Source organism: Populus alba, chromosome 11, assembly GCF_005239225.2.
Source record: "Populus alba chromosome 11, ASM523922v2, whole genome shotgun sequence".
Classification (NCBI taxonomy): Eukaryota; Viridiplantae; Streptophyta; class Magnoliopsida; order Malpighiales; family Salicaceae; genus Populus; species Populus alba.
Window position 1 is genome coordinate 10,856,757 of NC_133294.1, and position 25,941 is coordinate 10,882,697.

Genomic DNA, 25,941 nt, shown 5'->3' on the forward strand with positions numbered 1-25,941 from the left:
TACTTGGATCAGATCCAATCTCTTGCGAGGTAGGAATTTCTGGACAATCAAGGCGCCAGGAAGCTGCTCTTGGGCTTGGGGAAAGATTGTAAAGCTCAGATCCTTAGCATGGCCGAAGATGAAGCACATCATCGGAGATGGAATGACAACCTCTCTATGGTTTGACAATTGGCATCCTCACAGCCCGCTCGCTGATACTTACGGTGAACGTTTCATCTATGATTCAGGTATGGAACACAACACGAGAGTGAACGTGCTGATTAATCACTTAGAATGGAGAATTCCTATCACTCATGCAATAGGCTGGCACCCCATTATAGAAGCTATTCCTTCCACATCTACTCCTAAGGGGCAAAAGGATGAGATTGTTTGGTTGGATTCGTCAAATCAGAGTTTCTCGGTCAAAGTAGCTTGGGAACAACTAAGAATTCATCATCAAATGGTTGATTGGCATGACATCGTGTGGTTCAAGAATGCTGTCCCAAGACATGCATTTCTTCTTTGGGTGGCTATCCAACAGAAACTCTCAACGCAGGATAGACTTCATCGGTTTGGTATTCATGGTCCCAATAGGTGCTCACTCTGTCTCCGCAATAATGAAGATCACAACCACTTGTTCTTTGAATGCTCCTTTGCGAAAGCATTATGGTGGAATGTTTGTGACAGATGCGACATTCCAAGAATGACAAAAAGCTTGGATGAATGGATTCGATTGGCCACTGTCTCTTGGCATGACAAAAGTTTCATCAACTTTTCTCGTAAACTGGGTTTCGCAGCTACAGTGTATTGTATCTGGCAAGAACGGAACGCAAGGATCTTTGCAGATGTGTCTAAAGCTTCAAATTTGGTTTTTGATCAAATCGAATGTATCATTCGCGATAAGCTTGTTTTGATGAGGAATGTTCAACAAACAGATGAAAACATAAGGATCCAAAGACTTTGGAGGGTCAATAACATGAACTCTTAATTTGATGTTTAGCTTGTTGTTTTTGTACCCCAAGCATATCTAGTTGGTCTAAGTTTTTGTTTTGTTGTGTGGCTAGCCTGTAGCCATTTGTTGGTTTTCGTTTCTGTCCACATTGTAAATCTTGGGTATGCCCATTATATTCTTTGTATCATTTTCTTTTAATACATAAGTCAGCTTACCAAAAAAAATATAACAGAATGGAACAAGATTGCCTTGTTGAAACACATTTGGAACTTGTGCAATGACTCGGATGGCTCCATCTGGTCTACTTGGATCAAATCCAATCTCTTGCGAGGTAGGAATTTCTGGACAATCAAGGCGCCAGGAAGCTGCTCTTGGGCTTGGGGAAAGATTCTAAAGCTCAGATCCTTAGCATGGCCGAAGATGAAGCACATCATCGGAGATGGAATGACAACCTCTCTATGGTTTGACAATTGGCATCCTCACAGCCCGCTCGCTGATACTTACGGTGAAAGATTCATCTATGATTCAGGTATGGAACACCACGCGAGAGTGAATGTGCTGATTAATAACTTAGAATGGAGAATTCCTATCACTCATGCTATTGGCTGACACCCCATTATAGAAGTTATTCCTTCCACATCTACTCCTAAGGGGCAAAAGGATGAGATTGTTTGGTTGGATTCGCCAAATCAGAGTTTCTCGGTCAAAGTAGCTTGGGAGCAACTCAGAATTCATCATCAAATGGTTGATTGGCATGACATCGTGTGGTTGAAGAATGCTGTCCCAAGACATGCATTTCTACTATGGGTGGCTATCCAACGGAAGCTCTCAACGCAGGATAGACTTCATCGGTTTGGTATTCATGGTCCCAACAGGTGCTCACTCTGTCTCTACAATAATGAAGATCACAACCACTTGTTCTTTGAATGCTACTATACGAAAGCATTATGGTGGAATGTTTGTGACAGATGCGACATTCCAAGAATGACAAAAAGCTTGGATGAATGGATTCGATTGGGCATTGTCACTTGGCATGGCAAAAGTTTCGTCAACTTTTCTCGTAAACTGGGTTTCGCAGCTACAGTGTATTGTATCTGGCAAGAACGGAACGCAAGGATCTTTGAAAATGTTACACTAATGGTGTAAGAATAAGTATGGTGTAAACTCAACATGGACCTTAATGTTTGATATTAACATGTCTTATCTTTTTATCTTACTAATTCTTAATACCTTGCTTGTTAAATGGTTAATCTAGATTTGTGTTGTATAACACTTGGTACAACAAATGCTTGGCACTCTCATAGCCCAATCGTATAGTATTACCTACACTTGTGCTATGAAAGGAACTTGATTTGTTGTTAACATAAGTTGGCATCATGAATTCCTGACAATATTTAAAAGTTTAGTGTTACTTAAATAAGATAATTAATATGATCATGTTAACAATTTATAATGAGCTATTAATGACAAATCATCCTATTGAAACCTTCTTTGTGTGTTTTGTAGTTGAATAATAAGAGTTTATAGTATACTTGCTTAAAATACCATTAACATGTTTTATCCTTGCATTAATCTTTTCATCTCAAAGTTCTCATCAACTTCTTCTTCTTCATTATTATTATTATTATTATTATTATTATTATTATTATTATTATATTATTACTATTACTATTACTATTACTATTGTTATTGTTGTTATTGTTGTTGTTATTGTTGTTTTATATAATTTATACAATTAAATTTATTACTTCGACACTCTTACACTTGGGAGAAGACATCAATCTTTTGGTCGTGTCAGAATCCAGTGATTTTTACTATTTAAGTAATTAACACATTGTGTTAGTTTTAATAATGTTATTAATTTCTCATTTTCTTTTCTTTTCTGAAACTAAAAAGCTAAAATTTTAATATACAAAGAGTCTAAATTAGTCGAAAGAAAACTCACATCAAGCAAGCAATCATTATCAGTGTCATAAGTACTCCATATATCCATAACGTGACTTTTGATGAGGCTTGAGAATCTTTGCATTTGAGTGCATAGACAATAGCAAGCGAGTGACTGTACCTTTAAGTGAGCTTGAAAAATAATAAGCATGTGAGAGTGCCAAAGGAGAGCAGGATTTAGGTAAATATTTAAATAGAAATAACAAGTACAAACTCAGGCTACTATGAAACATCATACTAATGTTGGTACATAGTTTCATCTATTTTTGTACCTTCAAATGATTGTACATTTAATGGATAAATAGTTAAAATTTTCATGTTTTCTATTATTATTTTAGATAGACAAAAATAATGTGTGCATTTAAGATAGAATTGTATGAGAGTGTCCATAAACCCTATCCTCACCTCTAAATAATAATAATATCTTTGCAAATCCGATGGAAATTATTTTAATTTTAATTGTTCAGATATATTTATTAAATACATAAAATGAATTTTATTTTTTCTTTTTTTAGTGTGAATAATTAAAAAAATTATCAAAATCATTTATCTTCACTTAAATATTTTTATATTTTTAACACAATTTTATTACAAATGAATTACGCACTTTATGGATGTACATAACCTCTAGTTTAGAGGTTCATTAAAATGTTTTTTTTTTGTTTACCATTGCTGGCTTTTCTTCCAAAATCAGATTATTTGGACAATTATGGAACGACTTCGTTTCGCTTCACTAAAATACTAGTATCAAAGAAAAACAACGCTGAAGGTCCGAACGGTGACGTTTTTTAACTATCTTAATCTGAATTCCATTCCGCTGTATCTTGTATTGTGTGGTTGGCGCCAGACCGGCCATAATATGTTGACGTGGCACAATCTCTGTCTCTCTGTGGTTGACTAATAAAATAAATAAACATAAAAAAAATGAAAAATGAAATGCCCAGCCTGCCCTGCTAAAGCTGCAGTTTGCAGTGGATCGTGGGGTGCCATGGAAGCAACAGCAATTTCTTCTTCTTTAAAGCTGTTAATAACATTTCCTGCAAACAAGAAAGCTCTATTTACTACTAGGAAGAAGGGAGATACAATCCAATTCTCCGATCAGTTTCCAAATTCAAAATCAAGTACCGGACAATATCCTTCTCCTACTGGGATTACAATTAATGGAAGAAGATTAAAAACCAGGTCCAAGATCTTAGCCATCAATGACTATGGTATTTCGGCTGCCGCAGATATAGCCCAAGTGGAGGTCACCTGGCAAATTATTGTCGGAGCTATAGGTAAGAGTATTACTGTTAATAATAAAGGGCTGCATGTGTTATAATTTGTGTGTCTAAGCAAAATTACAAATTAATTAATATGCAGCTGGTGTAACACCCTTCGTTGTAGCTGGGATTGAGTTCAGCAAAAGAATAGTAAGTACTACTGCATCATATTGAGATTACTGCTTTTCTACTACTCCTTCATTGTTGAAGATTACTGCTTCCTTTATTTGTTTTCAAGTTTTTTTCATGAATTTTCTACACAATACATTATTCCTAACGGCTGCCAACATTTGATAGGATTTCAAATTCTGAAAAACAAAAGGGAGAAAACACATACATGCATTTCAAGAATATCATTCCAAAATAATTCAATTGGTGTTATTAATCAATTTATATTTCACAAACAAGTGTTATTTATCAATTTAATTGATTATTGTGGATGAATTGTGATGCTCAACATTCTGTGTCTATTCAATATAATGGTCCTTGTAATAAATTTTAATTGATGATGTAATTTTTTTAAATAAATATTTTGATTTTCACATACAAACTGAAGGAATTTTTAACCTTACGGTTTACATACATGGTAGATAGCACAGCGAAGGTGTCAAGTATGTGGGGGCTCTGGACTTGTTTTAAGGGACAAGGACTATTTTCGTTGCCCAGGATGTGGTAAGACTTTTTTCTGTTTTCTTTTTTTATTCACACAACTGACTAATAAAATATGATTCTCAACACTTGGCAGGAGGCTTTCTACCGTGGCAGACTTGGAAAAGATTCTTCTCTGGTTAGTGTGTGTGTATATATATTTCGGTATTCATATGTATTTTCTTATTTATATACACGAGGTGAGGTGTGCTTTTACATATGTGATACTTTTAGTCGAAGATTGTTTCGAATATTTTTTAGTTTAAGTCAATCAGAGTAAAATGTTAATCTTATTTTGACGGAGTAATTTTAAGGAATGCAGTATATTAATGGGAAATGAAAGATTAAAGGGGTAAAAAGTCTTCAGATTGGTTTTTGTTTTTTCATAAAAAAACTCAGCGTTTACTTCTTCTTCTTTTTTAACAAATAACCATTGTACCTCATGGACATATATTATATATTATTTATTTTATTATTGTTTTAAAATTTTAATTTAAAATAAATTAGATATCATTATTGATATGAATTTCATGATCACGTAAACTCATAACGATAAAGATAACTTCTCCAAGAAATCTAAACAATCAGGTTTGATTGAACTTTTGACTAAAGGTTAACCTGTAATTAAGAACCAAAAATTTTTGATGATTCGAATCAAGCCACAATGTTATACCTTGATAAGTCGGATTAACTTTTTGTTCAGGGAAAAAAGAAGAAGTTTGCTCAAGTAAAACAAATTTTATTAATTTCTAAATGCTGCTCAAATTTGCAGCAAAACAAAACATAATATAGTTCTAAGATAACAACATTAATGGTCTAATATTAGGTTGCAAACCAATAGACCTTAACTAAAACTCAGCTAAGCACAAGTTCAATGTCTAAACAAGCCTAAACATTGATTTTGAGCCAAAACAAAACCAACAAAAATAAAATCCCTAAAAATAAAATATAATTATCTCAAATATTAATTAAAACAATAAATAAACCTAAGAAATATTCAAATTAATACAGAGTTATCAAAACAACCCCAAAATCATATCTCCTTGTATTGAATTCCCTATAGTAGAATAAGAAACTTGTAGAATAAATAGCGTCCCTTTGTGCCATCCATTAATTCCTCTTTCTTTGCTTGAAAGATGCTATCTTGAAATGTTGAAGTTTCTTCTCTAATTTAGCTAAAAATATGCCCCAAAAAATAAAAATAAAAGTGGTTGAAATATCTCTTTTAAATAGCCTCCCATAATCTCCATTTTGAGTAAGGAAATCCTGTAAAATAAGGACCATAATCTCCATTTTGAATAAGAAAAAAAATAGCAAAATAATCTCAAGCCTCCTTGCCACCATGTATATTCCATAATAGATATGGAATCCTGGTAAATTATGGATAATAGTTGTCAAAAATATCTCATTGTTTGACATGAAATCCTTATAGAATAGTAAACCAATAGCTAATCACACATGAGCATTAAGGAATCCTTGTATTCATTGAAATCTATAATATATAAGGAAACAATGTTTCTCTAATTTTCTCGCATATTCCTCATAAATTTCAGTCACGACTTAAAACATGCATGTCTCTCTTGTTCAAATGAATTAGCAAGCCTACCATATATTTTCAAAAAGATACGGTTGTCTATTTTCCAACTCAATTGGAACTTAGCATAAATTTTTATGTAACTCTAGATATAGTCCAAAAGGTAGATGGAGGTCTAGATAGACATATTTGACAAAATTCATCCAGTAAATTCAACCCTCTAAAATAACCCCTTACCTAACTCCAATTGACCTAAAATCTTAACCTACTGTAGAAAATCATGTCTAGAATTTGTTTGTAAATGTTTCAGCTTGATCTAACAGTCAAGGTGAAAGTTATGCTCGATAGTGTAAAACTAGACAATAGGAAATTTTACACCAAAACTTGAATCTAACATTTCTTTGATTGTATCATTCCCTCTCTTTTTAAGATGATTCATCATCGAATCATCAATAGGTAGCATGGATAATTCTTTAGCCTCTTGTTGAATCCTTAAGAGTTCTTTTCTTGCTTGCATATGCATCCAACAACATTGTATGAATGTTGTAGCCGATAATAATTTCAAATAAGCACGTCTCGTCATCCACTTGCATACATATTTTTTAATGATAATCATTTCTGCTCTTTTTTGTTTTTTATCATTTCGATGCTGAACTAAATCTCTTCATTTTTCATGTTTTTTATTTGTTTCTTTTATAAAACTTTGCAATTTGTTCAACCTTTCTATTTGCGAACACCATCATCGAAGCATTATAATCATAAATATTTGAAGCTCTTAACCTCAGTTTCTCTTTCTTAATCATATTGAATTCTCTCCAATCAACCCTATGTCAAACTCCACCATTTTCATTAGCAAGTCCCTCCAATCTTTTCCATCCTATTATGCATATCACCCATCACCAAACTGAACTCTATCAACTGTTGAGCGGCAAATCATAACTAAAAAGCAATGTTAGTGGTGCCATATTGAATAACTTTGACATCCTTAAATCCAAAAAAAAAAAAACAAGTTAGTGGTAAAGAAAATATGTTTCCTCACTCACTCACTCACTTATGTATTTACACTCCTCTTGTGTTTCACTCAAGGCCTTAAATTACATGTATTTTTAGGCCATATTTATTTCCCGGAAAGTAGTTTCCGGAAAATCATTTTCCAAACTTTTCTGCGTTTGTTTGCCTTTAGGAAAGTTGGTCAACGGAAAACACTTTCTAGTCAAAGAAAAATTTGGGTTGGTTTTCAGGAAAGTGTTTCCTTTTTACTGTGTTTGTTTTCCGGAAAGTGGTTTCCGGGAAATCACTTTCCAAACTTTCTTGTGTTTGTTTGCCATTAGTAAAGTTGGTTAATGGAAAATACTTTCCAGTAAAAGGAAAATTTGGCTTGGTTTTCAGGAAAGTGTTTTCCTGAAAAATTTGGACGGAAAATACTTTTCGGAAGTTGTGAAAAATTTAGAAATGTCATTATTTGCTGATTATATCAAATTTAGTCCTCAAACTTTTGATTGCTATATATATATATATATATATATATATATATATATATATATATATATATATTTATTTATTTTTTGAATATTTTATTTTTCAATTTCATCTCTTAAAATTTTAATTTTATATTAACTTTGGTCCTTATTTTTATAAATTGCTATTTGCTTTTTTTCTTATTATTTTTTTATTGAAATTTTTTTATCTATCAAATTTGGTCCTCATTCTTTTGATTGTTACTTATTTTATTTGAAATAATTTATGAAATGTTGATTATTATTATTTTAATTTCTTCATCTTTTATTTTGTTTTTAATTTTTTTAGATTTGATCTATATCATTTTGATTATTATTTATTTTATTTGAGATCATTTATGAAATTATATATATTTTTTTCAATTTCATTCTCATTCAATGTTTTAATTTGTAAAATTTTTTCCTCGTTATTTTAATAATCTTGAGAAAAATAAAAATATTAATAAGTTATTTTCCAGCTCATTTTCCATGACATAACCAAACACTAGAAAATGTTTTCCAATTTATTTTCCATTACACTATCAAACATCGAAAAATACTTTCTCGGAATTCACTTTCCAAAAAGAAACTACTTTCCGGCAAACAAATGGGGCCTTAATGTCGAAAAATCTGTATTGATGGTGTTCGCAAAGATAATGTCAAGACTAAAGACATGCCAAGAATAATTAAAGATAAGAAAAATATTGATTTAGACCCAAATTGCAACTTGACCTTCTGGATTAGATCTAACTAAAAGCATATAGAGATGTTGTTGGTGTAGTAACTAACCCAAAATAATTGATGACACGACCAAAAGCTTGATGTCTTCTCCCAAGTATAGGAATGTCGAAGTAATAAATAACCCGGCAAGACTAGGGTCGAACCACAGAGAGGTTAATTGTATAAATTATAAATAACAATACGACAACAACAACAACAATAACAATAACAATAACAATAACAATAATAATAATAATAATAATAATAATAATAATAATAATAATAATAATAATAATAATAATAATAATAATATTAAGAGTAATAATAATAATAATACTCAGTACGTGGCGTTGTTATACCTGAGAATGGTCTAAAAGATCGGGTCATAGGTTTCCAGCCTATATACTGAGTTTATGAAAAAATCAAAGTGATATATTATAATAAATAGATTTCTGATGCGAACGAACAAGGCAAGACAAAACAATGTCAGGATCCTTAATCAAACACAGAGCATACTTAATGTACATATAATATAACAAGAATGTAAATAATAATAATAATAATAATAAAGAGAGCTTTGAGAAGTAAGATTGATGTAAGGATTAAACAATAATAAAAACAAATGTCAAGGTTAGAGGATCCACTAATGGTACTTCAAACAAGTATAGTATAAATTCTTATTACTCAATTAGAAACCACACATAAAGGAGGTTCCAATCAGATTATAATTTGTTAACATGATTACATTAGTTATCTTATTCAAATAATGCTAATACTTGTAAATGTTGTCAGGCATTCATGATTATAACTTATGTTAACAACAAATCAAGTTCCTTTCATAGCTCAGGTGTCAGTTATACCATACAGTATGGGCTATGAAAGTGCCAAGTATTTGTTGTATCAAGTGTTACACAACATGATGCGAACCTCGTGATCACGTGGTCACGCAACCCACACGCAAAGACACTAATTCCCGGAAAGCCAAGTAAATCAGGTTTGATAGGAGTGTGACACAAAGATAACTTGTACCTAGGCACCAGCACTATTGGAAACGTAAACCCCCACCCAACGAATATTGATTCGCGAACGAGAAGTATAAAGATGACTCCACGAAGCCAGTTGTTCTTCGATAAGTCGTTTTCAGTTCTTTAGAGAACCAAGGAAGGGAGATTATCCCACCAACACACAACAAGTGCAGCAAAGAAGTTTATTGATATGAAAATTGCGTAACCTTACATGTTTGGTTATGCCTCTATTTATACTGACTCTAAACTTAAAAGAAACCCTAATGGACCCCCCCTTAGGTGGACTTATATGAAGCCCACTTATAATTGACCCAAATAAGTAATAATAACCCAAAAACTAAGAAGAAAATAATAAAAATCCGAAAATTACCATCCTAAATATGCTAGAATCAAATTTGTGTTGCTGCCCCCTTTCCTTTGATGTCCTTGATTAGCTTGGATAAATTTCCTTCTTTGTTGCTGATTTAATTACTTTCCTTCCTATGTTAGGAAAAGCATTAAATAGTCCTCCCCTCTTTAGGAATAAGATATGGCCAACTTCCTTACTTAATTAGGAGAATAAATTGCTGGCTTTTTATCCTTGTAGCGTTAGGAAATAAAACAAGCCAAACAAGGCTGGTATTGGGCCGGACATATCAACCCCTTGTTCCACATGAATTGGGCTCTTCTTGGACATGAACTAGATGAATTAAAGGCTGTTCTTCATGCTCCTTAAATGTTCCAAGCCCTTCTAGGTCCATCTTGCTCCATAAGTTCTGAACAAGCCCATTCAATGCTTCTTTAAGCTTCTTTGCCCTAGCTCTTGTGATTGGCCCAATTGGTACCTCCAATGGATCGTTGGCATGATTACGCTTGGTGTTGGGCTGATCCGCATCACAATATAAATCTAGATTAACCATTTAGCATGTAAAGTATTAAAAATGAACAAGATAACAAATATAAAACATGTTAGTATCCAACATTAAGGTCCATGTTAAGTTTATATTATACTTATTCTTACACCATTAGTGTACCCTTTTCACCTTGACATAATTAACTTAACTGAACATAATGAAAGAAAGAAACATAAATGAACAAGACAAGAACATAAATGAGAAAGAAGTTAACTAAATAAAGGAAAGGAAATGAAGTGCATAAACTTGATATTAATGAAAGCAAAACATAAGCAATACAAAGAGAGAAAGCAAGAGCATGATCTTGATCTGGAAACCAAGATGCCTCAATACATGATAAATGCCTCCTTTTATAGGCAAAATTTGGAACTATTGATTTGTTGACTAATTGATGAGTGGGTGGCCACATCTTGACTTGGTGACAATCCTTATCTTTTTGTCTGAACAAGACGTCATTGCTAACATCATAATTTGCACAGAATCCTCAGGAATGTTCTAGGAAATTGTCTCGGCTTTCCAATAAAAAACAAGATGAGGTCATTTGGACTTCTAGAACTCAAGATATGGGTTGGACACTAAACAGTGTCTGAGTTGCAGGACAACTTCAGACTTCTTCGTTGTTCCTACAATTTGGACTTTAAAACGGACTTTTTAAATCTTGGGCTCCTCATGAAATTTGTTAGGCCTATGTCTTACCTTTCCATCCATATAAAATGGACCTAAATCCGAGATCTAGAGCTCCAGATATGATCCAATTACCGAGCAATGTTCCGGTTTGGACTGCACCAGCATCTTGTTTCTAAGTTTTGTCATCTCTTTGTCCTTTCACTTTCAATACTTAAACTCACCAATCAATCCTTTTATTTATGTGATAGGCCTGCATTTAAGATGATCATTTACCATAAATTAAGGTATCTTATAGTATCAAACTTGTTATTATAAAACATGCTTTAGTTAAGGAGTTATTGATACTTCAAGTGCAAAATAATGATATAAAACCTTGATAAACATGCACTTTTAAGTACTAATCAATTGAATATACTGATTTTCAATGGTACCAATCCAAAATTATAAGGTCTTTCAATTGATGAATGTAACAAACCTTTTTAGACCTAAATTTAAACCCTAAACCAAATGACCTGAAATTTGATATTTAATGTGATTTCACCCCTAGATAACCAGAATATCAATTTGATTTAATTCTGATGTGTTTTGATATGCGAACGCGAAACAAACGCGAATCAACCCCCTTTTTAGGTAAAGTAAGTGTATTAACCAAAAAGGAACAAAACAACAGCATAGGGCAAGGCCCACAAAGCTCGGATAGGCGACCAAAACCTGCCTAACCTAAAACAAGAAGAAAACATGAAATAAAAGTGTCATACATAAGAGAAAGGCTAAGAGGGCATGCCTTTAAAAACCTAAACAAGAAATAAATCAACTAGAAATATCATAAAAAAAATCCCACAAAATATAAAGCCTTCTATTAGCATCCGAGGAGACCATGTTACAAAAAGGATTAACTTTAGATATAGTACACTTAATGATATCACGATAAACAACAAAAATATTATGAGGAGCTTCACCATGGAGCCGGGCATTCCTCTCTCCAAACATAGTATATTGTAGTAGCTAACATCAATCTGGTTATCAAAGATTTAAGAGAGCTACTAATTAGTACTTAAAAGTGCATTGTTATTAAGGCTTTATATCATTATATTGTACTTTTAGTATCATTAAATTCCTTAACTTAAGCATGATTTATAATAATGACATGACCAAAAGATTGATGATGTCTTCTTCCAAGTGTAGGAGTGTCAAAGTAATAAATAACCCGGTAAGACTGGGGTCGAACCACAGGGAGGTTAATTGTATAAATTATAGACAACAATATTACAACAACAACAACAACAATAATAAAAAAGAAGTTGATGAGAACTTTGAGATGGAAGTTTAATGTAAGGATTAAACAATAATAAAAACAAATGTCAAGATTAGAGGATCCACTAATGGTATTTCAAACAAGTATAGTATAAACTCTTATTACTTAATTGGAAACCACACACAAAGGAGGTTCCAATCGGATGATTTGTCACTAATAGCTTATTATAAATTATTAACATGATCATATTAATTATCTTATTTACGTAACACCAAACTTTTAAACTTTTATACTATCATATTTATTATTTGATTAGTACTTAAAAGTGCATTTTTATCAAGGTTTTATATCATTCATTTTGCACTTGAAGTATCAATAACTCCTTAACTAAATTATGTTTTATAATAACATACCTAATAATATAAGATAATTAATATGATCATGTTAAAAATTCATAATGAGCTATTAATGACAAATCATCCGATTGAAACCTCCTTTATGTGTGGTTTCTACTTAAGTAATAAAAAGACTTTACAATATACTTATTTCTAATATCATTAGTGGATCCTTTAACCTTGACAATTGTTTTTATCATTGTTTAATTTACACATTAATCTCACATCTCAAAGATCTCTTTAACTCTTTGTTAATATATATATATATATATATATAGTTGACCTCCCTGTTGATCGATGACACGACCAAAAGCTTGATGTCTTCTCCCAAGTGCAGGAGTGTCGAAGTAATAAATAACCCGGTAAGACCGGGGTCGAACCACAGAAAGGTTAATTGTATAAATTATAAATAACAAGATAACAACAACAACAACAATAATAACAATAACAATAATAATAGCAATAATAGTAATAGTAATAGTAATAGTAATAGTAATAGTAATAGTAATAGTAATAGTAATAACAATAACAATAACAATAACAATAACAATAATAATAATAATAATAATAATAATAATAATAATACTTAGTACATGGCGTTGTTATACCTGAGAATGATCAAAAAAGATCAGGTCACAGGTTTCCAGCCTATATACTGAGTTTATAAAAAAGATCAAAAGAGATATAATAATAATAATAATAATAATAATAATAATAATAATAATACTAGTAGTAGTAATAAAAGAAGAAGATGAAATTAATGAGAACTTTGAGATGAAAGATTAATGTAAGGATTAAACAATGATAAAAATAAATGTCAAGGTTAGAGGATCCACCAATGGTATTTCAAACAAGTATAATATAATTTCTTATTACTCAATTTGGAAACCACATACAAAAGAGGTTCCAATCGGATGATTTGTCATTAATAGCTCATTATAAATTATTAACATGATCATATTAATTATCTTATTTACATAACACCAAACTTTTAAATATTGTCAGGAATTCATGATGTTAACTGATGTTAACAACAAATCAAGTTCCTTTCATAGCCCAGGTGTAGGTAATACCATACAGTTGGGCTATGAGAGTGCCAAGCATTTGTTGTACCAAGTGTTATACAACACAAATCTAGATTAACCATTTAACAAGTAAGGTATTAAGAATTAGCAAGATAAAAAGATAAGACATGTTAATATTAAACATTAAGATCCATGTTGAGTTTACACTATATTTATTCTTACACCATTAGTGTAACCTTTTCACCTTGATATAATAAGCTTAGCTAAACATAATGAAGAAGAGGTTTATAAATAAACAAAACAAGAACATAAAGAAAATACAAGTTAACTAAGTAAAGAAAAGGAAATGAAAAGCATAAACAAGATATTAATGAAAGCAAAACTTAAAAATTACAAAAAAATATAAAGAGAGAAATAAAGAGCATGAACTTGATCTGAACAACCAAGCTTCCAAATACATGGCAAATGTCTCCTTTTATAGGCCAAAATTCAGAATTATTGATTTGATAAATAATTGTTGAGTGGGTGGCCAACTTTTGACTTGGTGAAAATCCTTATCTTCTTGTCTGAATAAAACAAAAATGCTACCATCCGAACTGTGTCCACTGGAAAATATGAAAGTTGTAGGAAATTGACTCAGCTTTCCAGGAAAAAAAATGGAGGTCATTTGGACTTCTAGAACTCCAGATATGGGCCAAACAGTGTTCGGGCTACAGGACAAATTCAGACTTCTCTGTTGTTGCTATAATTTGGACTTGAAAACAACCTTCTTAGATCTTGATGAAAACATGAAAGTTATAGGCCTATATCTTACTGAATCATTGTAAAAATTGCAGGTCATTTGGACATCTAGAACTCAAGATATGACCTAAACACCGAATAGTGTTCCAGTTTGGACTGCACCAACATCTCTTTTCTAAATTTCACCCTCTCTTTATCTTCACAAATTTCAGTAGTTGAATTCATCAATCAATCCTTTGATTTATGTGATAGGCCTGCATTTAAGATGAACAATTCATCAATCCTTTGTTATTATAAAACATGCTTTAGTTAAGGAGTTATTGATACTTTAAGTGCAAAATGATGATATAAAACCTTGATAATATGCACTTTTAAGTACTAATCACTCCCTCCAACCAGCTTATTACTAGTCCCTAGTAATCAAAGCGTTAAAATAGAAAAACAATTTGCAAGTTCCACAAAGCAAGGCATTCATCATTCAACTTACTTTAATATATCCAGATAAACAAACTCTCATTAAATTCATATATCTGCTCAATACCTCTTAAACAAGATATTACTAAACCTTTCTTTTGTGCTCAAAATATCAACATATAGTTATGGGGCTTTACTTGGAAGAAAAACAAATTTTTGTTCTAATGTTTAAGGCTAACTTCCTTAGGTTGGGATTATTATTTTTTTTTCTTTTTTATTTATGATGCGGACCAGCCCAGAAACACCAGCAAGGACCCATTACATGTTCCAAATGGACCAATGACTCGGTCCAAGACAAAGACATTGAAAGACGCATTGAATGCATTGGTTTTGAAGGTTTCCACCAAGTCAGAATTGGAAGGTCCATTGGAGTATCAAGAGAAGATCTTAGTACATCTTATCCATGTGCAAGAGGGGTCCAATACAACCTTATTTGGGCCATGAGATAAGGGCTTTATTTTATTTTGTTAGCTACAGCCCAAGGCTTGTTTGGGCTTAATTCATACTTTGTTTTAAGCTAGGATCCAAGGCTTATTTGGATTAAGTTATGGGCTTTTCATTTTTTGGTTATGGGCTTTTCATTTTAGGGTTTTGGGCCAGTTTTGAGTGGACCTCATATAAGTCCACATAAAGGGTCCATTAGGGTTAACTTTTCAAGAACTATTTAAACTCATGGAGGCCAAAATTTCGGCAGCTTTGATGATTATTATTCTGAATTTTTTCAGTTTTAACGTGTGAGAGTGATTCTTGCATTCTTCAGTTCTTAAACGAACTGAATCTGACTTATCGAAGATTAACTGGCTTCGTGGCGTCATTCTACTCATTCCAATAGTGTTGGTGCCTTGGGGCAGGTTTCCATTGTGTCGCACTCATATCAGACCTATTTCGGCTTTCCGGGATCAGATCTCAATCTTGATTGTGGGTTGCGTGACCACGTGATCACGAGGTTCGCATCAGTTGGTATCAGAGCTAGGCTCCGAAACAAGGTCATATCATTCTGTTATTTTCGTTTTTTTTTAGTGTCCCTTAAGTTTTTTAGTGTTTGCATCCATCTTCTTGTTCTTCGTGTCTGTGTCATCTAAGCAAAAAAAAAAAAGTTTATATTTCATCTTGTTACTGCCTCTAATCATATCAGTTTGTTAAAAAGAAAAAAAAATCAGAAAGAAATAGAGAAAAGAGTGATTAGTTGAAATTTGAAGGATCATTCAATTTTTGCCGCAGAAACACAAATCTTGGTGAACCATAAGCAAACCACCTTGGAATCAATTTAAAATTCATATTCAGTCTATTGGGGGTGGGATCGCATGATATATCAAATTTGGGCTTATTCTGATATTATTTGCTTGAGGTTTTAATTCGAGTTTCAATTCTGCCGCAAAACACTACTCTTAGTGAACCCTAGGTAAACACCTTGGAATCTATTGAAACTTCATATTATGAGTATTGGGTATGCGATTGCAATCACATATTAAATTTGGGATTATTTTGATATCGGTTTCTGGAGGTTTAATTGGAGGTTCAATTCTGCCGCAAACTGATCATACAAGGGGTTTGGGTACCTAGACATTATAGAACGACCTATAAATTGATTTTTGGTGTTTTCATAGTATTGTAATACTAAATATTGAATTTGAGGTCATTTCGAGATCGTTTGGTCTGGGTTTCAATTCTGTTACATAAAATTGCGTAATAGGTTAGATTTGCCTCGAGTTTCAAAACATGATCTTTGCTGTTTAGTTTTGTCCAAATATTTTTGTTTCTGATATATTTGGATTATCTAGGAGTCAAGTAATTGTTTTCTTAACATTCGCTTCTGTTTTATTTCGTGTCTTCGTTTCGTCCATAATTCGTACGAATTTGCATTGCATTGCTACTCGTAAAATCGTAATCCTAGTTTTGTTTTGCTTTGTTTTCAGTATATTTATTGATTCTTGAGTCTGAAAATTATATTTAGAGTGCGCTGCGAAGGCTATTGACTTTGATTTGTTGATTTCAGTTCCTAAAGAACCAAAAGAAAGCAAGTTGTGAGGTAAAAGGCATAGAGAGCTTAATAGAGTGAAAAGCCTTCATTTTTGTTTGTGTGATACACGAGAGGTGTGAGGATATATTTGTGCTACTGACCAAATTTTGCAGATTCAAAGAATGTCTGAAAACAACGAATCAGCGACACAAAACGTTGACGTAGCTTTCCAATTGCGATCCATAGGCCAGCAACTTGAGCTGTTGTCTAGGACGTACAAGGATCTGAAAGATGAGGTGAATTCGATAAAGCAACAGAATAGTGGGGCTGATCGACGGGGAAATACGGTCCGTATGGCTGCACGGAATGTTAGATCTGATTTTGAAGAGTTTGTTGATGAAAACGCAGATGCGGGAGAAGATGACTATGATTTTGCATCAGCTGGCCAAGGAATCAGGTCTGGACCGAACAGGGCTAGGAGGAATGTGAATTTCCGTGGCATGAGCACTTATGAAGATATGGATGGGGACTTGGACACCATTAAACTGAAAATTCCTACCTTTCAAGGTAAAAACGATCCCGAGGCTTATTTGGAGTGGGAGAAAAAGGTAGATTGGATTTTTTGATTGCCATAGCTATTCTGAACAGAAAAAGGTGAAATTGGTGATAATTGAGTTTACGGAGTATGCGTTGATTTGGTGGGATCAGATTGTGATCAGTAGGAGGAGGAATGGCGAGCGACCCGTTCAGACTTGGGGGAGATGAAAGTCTTAATGAGGAGACGATTTGTGCCAAACCACTATTATAGAGACTTATATCTGAAGCTCCAAGGTCTGAATCAAGGTTATAAGACAGTAGATGAATATCACAAAGAGATGGAGATAGCAATGATTCGGGCTAATGTTGTTGAGGATAGAGAAGCCACCATGGCTAGATTTGTTAATGGGTTGAATCGGGACATTGCTAATGTGGTTGAGCTACAGCACTATGTGGAGCTAGAGGACATGGTTCACATGGCGAAGAAGGTTGAGAGACAACTTAGGAGGGGGCATGCTCGGCCAGCGTTTAATTCGGGTTCGTCATCATCTTGGAAGCCGAATCTAAAGAGAGAGGGCACTGTCCGCCCAAGATCCTTTGGTCCTTCTAGAACTGAACCACCAAAGGCTAAAGTTGATGTCCCTACTAATGCCAAAGGTAAATCTGAAACTCAACCTAAACGTACTCGTGATGTTAAATGTTTCAGGTGTCAGGGACATGGACATTATGCTTCAGAGTGTCCAAACAAGAGAATCATGATGATTAGAGATAATGTGATGTGGAATCTGAAAGTGACAGTTCTGATTGTGAAGGCATGCCACCATTGGAGGATAGTGATGGGGATGAGTTTAGCATTACCGGTTGAGGAGTCCTTGGTTATAAGGCGAACACTTCAGGTTCAGGTCAAAGAAGATGATACTAATGAACAAAGGGAGAACATCTTCCATACGCGTTGTTACGTACAAAGAAAGGTGTGTGGTTTAATTATAGATAGTGGAAGCTGTGTTAATGTTGCAGTGCCACCCTTGTTAGTAAACTGAATTTGTGTACTGCTAAGCATGCTAAACCATATAGATTGCAATGGCTGAATGATAGTGGTGAAGTGAAAGTGACTAAACAGGTTGTGGTTCCATTTTCGATTGGGAAATATGTTGATGAAGTTCTGTGCGATGTGGTACCAATGCAAGCAAGTCACATCTTGTTGGGGAGACCATGGCAATATGATAGGAAGGCAATTCATGATGGGGTTAAAAATAGGTATACCATTGTAAAAGATGGTAAAACCATCACTCTTGTACCTCTTACACCCAAACAGGTGTATGATGATCAAATAAAAGCTAAAAAGTGAGCATGAGGCGATGGGGAGAGAAAATCAAGGTGAGGAAAAAGGGGAGAGAAGACCATCAGATTCGGCTAGAACCCAAACCACTACAACCCATTCGGCCACCCATCCAAACACAAGCAAATATTCGGCCAACACTCCAAACAAATCAAACCATTCGACCACAACTCAAAAACACCCAAATCTGGCCGAGAGTGGAGGTAAGACAAAGAGGAGTGAAGAAAGTCAGCAAGTGTGATGAGAATTGTGTGGAAAAACTAAAGAAACAACCCAATTTTTATGCTAGAGAGGGTGAGGTCAGATCTGCATTTTTCACTAACAAGCCAATGATCTTACTTGTGTACAAAGAGGCTTACTTTAATACTAATGATCTTGATCATATTGTGCCTAGTGTTGCTATTTCTTTGTTGCAGGGATTTGATGATGTGTTCCCTGACGATACTCCTAGCGGATTACCACCATTGAGGGGGATAGAGCATCAGATTGATTTCGTACCCGGAGCTTCAATTCCTAACCGACCAGCTTATAGAAGCAATCCCGAGGAGACGAAGGAGCTTCAAAGGCAAGTTGATGAGTTGATGGAAAAGGGCTACATTCGTGAGAGTATGAGCCCGTGTGCTGTACCCGTGCTACTTGTGCCAAAGAAGGATGGAACATGGAGGATGTGTGTTGATTGCCGAGCCATCAACAACATAACGGTAAAGTATAGACATCCCATCCCTAGGCTTGATGACATGTTAGATGAGTTACATGGATCCTGTATTTTCTCTAAAATTGACTTGAAAAGTGGGTACCATCAAATTAGGATGAAAGAAGGTGATGAATGGAAAACAGCATTTAAGACTAAGCATGGTTTGTATGAATGGTTAGTAATGCCGTTTGGACTTACAAATGCACCTAGTACGTTTATGCGTTTAATGAATCATGTGTTGCGTGCTTTCATAGGTAAGTTTGTGGTTGTGTATTTTGATGACATTTTGATATATAGCAAGAACTTAACTGAGCATCTTGATCATTTGCGTAATGTACTTAGTGTGTTGCGTAGTGAGAAATTGTATGCTAATCTTAAAAAGTGTGCCTTTTGCATGGAGAAAATTGTGTTTCTTGGCTATGTTGTAACTGCACAGGGTATCGAGATGGATGAGGAGAAAGTTAAGGCCATCCGGGAATGGCCTACACCAAAATCGGTAAGTGAGGTAAGGAGTTTTCATGGGTTAGCTAGTTTTTACAGGCGTTTTGTGAAAGATTTCAGCACAATAGCTGCGCCCTTGAATGAAGTTGTTAAAAAGTCAGTTGGGTTTAGATGGGGGGAGGAACAAGAGTTGGCTTTTGTTTTTTTGAAAAAAAAATTATGTTCTGCACCTGTTTTGGCTTTACCTGACTTTACAAAAGCATTTGAAATAGAATGTGATGCGTCTGGAATAGGAATAGGTGCTGTTTTGATGCAGGATCAGAGACCTATTGCGTATTTCAGTGAGAAGTTAAGTGGAGCGACCTTGAACTATCCCACTTACGACAAAGAACTCTATGCTTTGGTAAGAGCACTTGAGACATGGCAGCATTACTTGTGGCCAAAAGAGTTCGTAATCCATTCAGATCATGAGTCCTTGAAACATCTGAAAGGACAAGGTAAGTTGAATAGGAGGCATGCAAAATGGGTTGAATTCATTGAAACTTTTCCTTACGTAATCAAGTATAAGCAAGGGAAAGAGAACATCGTAGCTGATGCACTCTCGCGCAGGTATGTTCTTTTACACACCATGAATACTAGATTGTTAGGTTTTGAATATGTGAAGGAATTGTATGATAATGATTCTGACTTTGCTGAGATTTATAATGCATGTGGACATTCGGCTTTCGGTAAGTTTTATTTGATGGATGGTTATTTGTTCAAAGAGAATAGATTGTGTGTTCCTGCTAGTTCTTTGCGTGAATTGCTTGTTCGTGAAGCACATGGGGGTGGTTTAATGGGTCACTTTGGGGTTGCGAAAACCTTGGATGTATTGCATGAGCATTTCTATTGGCCAAAGATGAAAAGAGATGTGCAACGAATTTGTGAACAGTGCATTGCTTGTAGAAAGGCAAAATCTAGAGTACAACCGCATGGACTAGAGTACAACCGCATGGACTATATGCGAGAAAGAGATGCTGTTCGTAACTATGCTTCTACTGTCAGGGCGGAAGAGTGTTTTTTCAGACAAAAGGCAAGGATACAATGGCTTAGCTTGGGGGATCAGAATACTAGCTACTTTCACAAATCAGTAAATGGTAGACAGAATAGAAATAAGCTTCTCTCGGTTACAAGGGAGGATGGAGAAGTCGCTGAAGGACACGAGGCAGTCAAATCAGAAGTAATTGCATACTTCCAGCGTGTATTGGGAGTGAAACAGATGCCTAGGGTCCTGAACGAGGAAGTGATGCAATCGGCAATTATTTACAAATTGTCGGCAACTCAACAGCATGTACTAGCACAAGATGTCACAAGAGAGGAGATTCAGCATGCTATGTTTAGTTTGAAAAAACAACAAAGCTCCTGGTCCAGATGGCTTCAACGCAGGTTTCTTCAAAAGAATGTGGCACATAGTGGGGGAAGATGTAATCAACGCTGTTAGCTCCTTCTTCCAGACTCGTAGAATGCTTAAAGAAATGAATGCTACATCCATTTCCCTTATCCCTAAAGTTGCTAATCCTACGAGGTTGACAGATTTTCGTCCTATATCTTGCTGCAATACAGTATACAAATGCATCGCGAAGATTCTAGCTGGGAGAATGAAAGTTGTTTTACCATCCTTAGTAGGTCCGTATCAAACAGCTTTTATCTCTGGACGGAGAATCAGCGACAATATTCTTTTGTCTCAGGAACTAATGAAAGGCTATCACACAACTACGGGTCCTGCTCGTTGTGCTATGAAAGTAGACCTGATGAAGGCTTATGACTCTGTTCGGTGGGATTTCGTTGATGCTACGTTGATAAAAATGGGATTCCCTAGAACAGTCATTGATTGGATCATGGTTTGTGTTACATCATGTCAATTCTCAATCAACGTCAACGGTGAACTTGCGGGTTACTTCCAAAGGGGGGAGAGGGCTGAGACAAGGTGATCCATTATCTCCATATTTGTTTGTCCTATGCATGGAAATCCTGTCAGGGCTGTTCTTGCAATATGAGTGCCAACCAAAACTTCAAGTTCCACTGGAGATGCAAGAAGGACAGAATTTCTCATCTTTGCTTTGCCGACGACTTGATGATATTCAGCAAAGGGGATGTACATTCAATCCGTATGATCAAAAATGTACTCACAGAGTTTCAGGTTCTATCAGGTCTATATCCAAATCCAAACAAAAGTGACATCTTCTTGAGCGGTTCTTTAGGAGCTGAGAGGGAACAGATTATCAGTATTCTTGGGTTTAGAGAGGGGGAGCTTCCTATGAAATATTTGGGAGTGCCTCTTATCTCGTCCAGACTAAAGGCTGTTACTTGTAAGGGCCTCGTGGCTCGAATTACCGCCAAAGTTCGACATTGGACCTGTAGAACACTCTCTTTCGCAGGGCGAGTGCAACTGATTAACTCAGTCTTATTCTCCATCCAGGTCTATTGGGCATCTCTATTCCTATTACCTGGGGAAGTAGTGAAAAAATGTTGAGCAAATTATGAGATCCTTTCTTTGGTCAGGTTCAGATATGAGCACTACCAGGGCTAAAGTGGCTTGGGATCAGGTATGTCTTCCAAAAAGGAGGGGGGGCTAGGCATAAAAAGGGATAGCAGAATGGAACAAGATTGCCTTGTTGAAACATATTTGGAACTTGTGCAATGACTCAGATGGCTCAATCTGGTCTACTTGGATCAGATCCAAATCTCTTGCGAGGTTAGGAATTTCTGGACAATCAAGGCGCCAGGAAGCTGCTCTTGGGCTTGGGGAAAGATTCTAAAGCTCAGATCCTTAGCATGGCCGAAGATGAAGCACGTCATCGAGATGGAATGACAACCTCTCTATGGTTTGACAATTGGCATCCTCACAGCCCGCTCGCTGATACCTACGGTGAACGTTTCATCTATGATTCAGGTATGGAACACAACGCGAGAGTGAACGTGCTGATTAATAACTTAGAATGGAGAATTCCTATCACTCATGCTATTGGCTGGCACCCCATTTTAGAAGCTATTCCTTCCACCTCTACTCCTAAGGGGCAAAAGGATGAGATTGTTTGGTTGGATTCGCCAAATCAGAGTTTTCTCAGTCAAAGTAGCTTGGGAACAACTAAGAATTCATCATCAAATGGTTGATTGGCATGACATCGTGTGGTTCAAGAATGCTGTCCCAAGACATGCATTTCTTCTTTGGGTGGCTATCCATCGAAAACTCTCAACGCAGGATAGACTTCATCGGTTTGGTATTCATGGTCCCAATAGGTGCTCACTCTGTCTCTGCAATAATGAAGATCACAACCACTTGTTCTTCGAATGCTCCTTTGCGAAAGCATTATGGTGGAATGTTTGTGATAGATGCGACATTCCAAGAATGACAAAAAGCTTGGATGAATGGATTCGATTGGCCACTGTCTCTTGGCATGGAAAAAGTTTCGTCAACTTTTCTCGTAAACTGGGTTTCGCAGCTACAGTGTATTGTATCTGGCAAGAACGGAATGCAAGGATCTTTGCAGATGTGTCTAAAGCTTCGAATTTGGTTTTTGATCAAATCGAATGTATCATTCGCGATAAGCTTATTTTGATAAGGAATGTTCAACAAACAGATGAAAACATAAGGATCCAAAGACTTTGGAGGGTCAATAACATGGACTCTTAATTTGATGTTTAGCCGGTTGTTTTTGTACCCCTAGCATATCTAGTTGGTCCAAGTTTTTGTTTTGTTGTGGCTAGCCTGTAGCCATTTGTTGGTTTTCGTTTTTGTCCTCATTGTAAATCTTGGGTATGCCCATTATATTCTTTGTATCATTTTCTTTTAATACATAAGTCAGCTTACCAAAAAAAAAGACTATATACACCACTACCTGTGCCTACTGAACCTTGGGTAGATATCTCTATGGACTTTGTTTTAGGTTTACCTAGGTCAAAGAAAGGTAGAGACTCTATCTTTGTTGTGGTAGATAGGTTTTCTAAAATGGCGCATTTCATTGCATGCCATAAAACAGATGATGCATCTCATATCGCAGACTTGTTCTTTAGAGAGATTGTACGTTTGCATGGCATTCCTAAGAGTATAGTGTCAGATCGTGATGTTAAGTTCCTTAGTTACTTTTGGAAGACCTTTATGGGGAAAAGTTGGGAACTAAACTCTTATTTTCAACAACATGTCATCCTCAAACAGATGGACAAACTGAGGTAGTGAATAGAACATTATCCCAACTTTTTACGTGCTGTAATTCAAAAGAATTTGAAAAAGTTGGGAAGAAATGTTTGCCTTTTGTGAGTTTGCTTATAATAGAACTGTGCATTCAACTACTACTTTTTCTCCTTTTGAAATTGTTTATGGTTTTAATCCACTAACTCCTATGGACTTAATTCCTTTACCTTTTGAAGAAAGGGTAAGTTTAGATGGTGAAAAGAAGGCAAAGATGGTGAGAGAAACTCCATGAGGGAGTTCGACTACAAATAGAGAAAAAGAACAGACTTTACGCTTCTAAAGCAAATAAGGGACGTAAACTGGTTGTTTTCCAACCCGGTGATTGGGTATGGGTGCACATGCGTAAGGAACGATTTCCTAACCAAAGGAAATCAAAATTACAGCCTCGTGGTGATGGTCCTTTTCAGGTTTTAGAGAGAATCAATGACAACGCATACAAAATCGACCTTCCAGGTGAGTATAGTGTTAGTGCTACCTTTAATGTTGCTGATCTTACTTTGTTTGACACAGATTTTGATTCGAGGTCGAATCCTTTCGAGGAGAGAGGGGAAACTGATGCGAACCTCGTGATCACGTGGTCACGCAACCCACAATCAAGATTGAGATCTGATCCCGGAAAGCCGAAATAGGTCTGATATGAGTGCGACACAATGGAAACCTGCCCCAAGGCACCAACACTATTGGAATGAGTAGAATGACGCCACGAAGCCAGTTAATCTTCGATAAGTCAGATTCAGTTCGTTTAAGAACTGAAGAATGCAAGAATCACTCTCACACGTTAAAACTGAAAAAATTCAGAATAATAATCATCAAAGCTGCCGAAATTTTGGCCTCCATGAGTTTAAATAGTTCTTGAAAAGTTAACCCTAATGGACCCTTTATGTGGACTTATATGAGGTCCACTCAAAACTGGCCCAAAACCCTAAAATGAAAAGCCCATAACTTAATCCAAATAAGCCTTGGATCCTAGCTTAAAACAAAGTATGAATTAAGCCCAAACAAGCCTTGGGCTGTAGCTAACAAAATAAAATAAAGCCCTTATCTCATGGCCCAAATAAGGTTGTATTGGACCCCTCTTGCACATGGATAAGATGTACTAAGATCTTCTCTTGATACTCCAATGGACCTTCCAATTCTGACTTGGTGGAAACCTTCAAAACCAATGCATTCAATGCGTCTTTCAATGTCTTTGTCTTGGACCGAGTCATTGGTCCATTTGGAACATGTAATGGGTCCTTGCTGGTGTTTCTGGGCTGGTCCGCATCAATTTATTTATTTATATACACATACAACTTGAAACACAATGTATCCTTAACCCATGTAACGAGTTTTAGGCTAATGACTCCCAGACCAGTTGTGATGCGGATCAGCGCAACACCAAGTGTAATCATGCCAACGATCCATTGGAGGTGCCAATTGGGCCAATCACAAGAGCTAGGGCAAAGAAGCTTAAAGAAGCATTGAATGGGCTTGTTCAAAACTTATGGAGCAAGATGGACCTAGAAGGGCTTGGGACATTTAAGGTTACGTAATTTTTAGATCAATAAATTCTTTGCAGCACTTGTGTGTTGGTGGGATAATCTCCCTTCCTTGGTTCTCTAAAGAACTGAAAATGACTTGTCGAAGAACAACTGGCTTCGTGGCGTCATCCTTATACTTCTCATTCGTGAATCTATATTCATTGGGTGGGGGTTTTTCGTTTCCAATAGTGCTGGTGCCTAGGTACAAGTTATCTTTGTGTCACACTCCTATCAAACCTGATTTACTTG

General features: G+C 35.4%; 1 protein-coding gene across 3 annotated transcripts; it reads left to right on the forward strand.

The window, feature by feature from the left end:
- The first annotated feature begins 3,787 nt into the window (after window positions 1-3,787).
- Window positions 3,788-25,547, forward strand: LOC118035343 (uncharacterized). 3 transcript variants are annotated; one of them, XM_073412515.1, is made up of 5 exons: window positions 3,788-4,152; window positions 4,238-4,287; window positions 4,728-4,809; window positions 4,883-4,924; window positions 25,522-25,547. In XM_073412515.1, the coding sequence occupies exons 1-5, from the start codon at window positions 3,807-3,809 to the stop codon at window positions 25,530-25,532; spliced, it is 531 nt and encodes a 176-aa protein (XP_073268616.1). In that variant the 5' UTR covers window positions 3,788-3,806; the 3' UTR covers window positions 25,533-25,547. The 3 variants fall into 3 exon arrangements, with proteins under 3 accessions (XP_073268616.1, XP_034896757.2, XP_073268615.1); XM_035040866.2 differs by lacking the exon at window positions 25,522-25,547 and adding an exon at window positions 15,205-15,670; XM_073412514.1 differs by lacking the exon at window positions 25,522-25,547 and adding an exon at window positions 14,592-14,828.
- The last annotated feature ends 394 nt before the right edge of the window (window positions 25,548-25,941 follow it).

What these genes read in the sequence shown, in the direction of transcription:
- LOC118035343 (XM_035040866.2), top strand. Translation starts at nt 3,807, where the DNA reads ATGAAATGCCCAGCCTGCCCTGCTAAAGCTGCAGTTTGCAGTGGATCG. An exon ending in AATTATTGTCGGAGCTATAG is followed by an intron (nt 4,153 to 4,237) that starts GTAAGAGTATTA and finishes ATTAATATGCAG; the next exon opens with CTGGTGTAACACCCTTCGTT. An exon ending in TTGGAAAAGATTCTTCTCTG is followed by an intron (nt 4,925 to 15,204) that starts GTTAGTGTGTGT and finishes GATGCGGACCAG; the next exon opens with CCCAGAAACACCAGCAAGGA.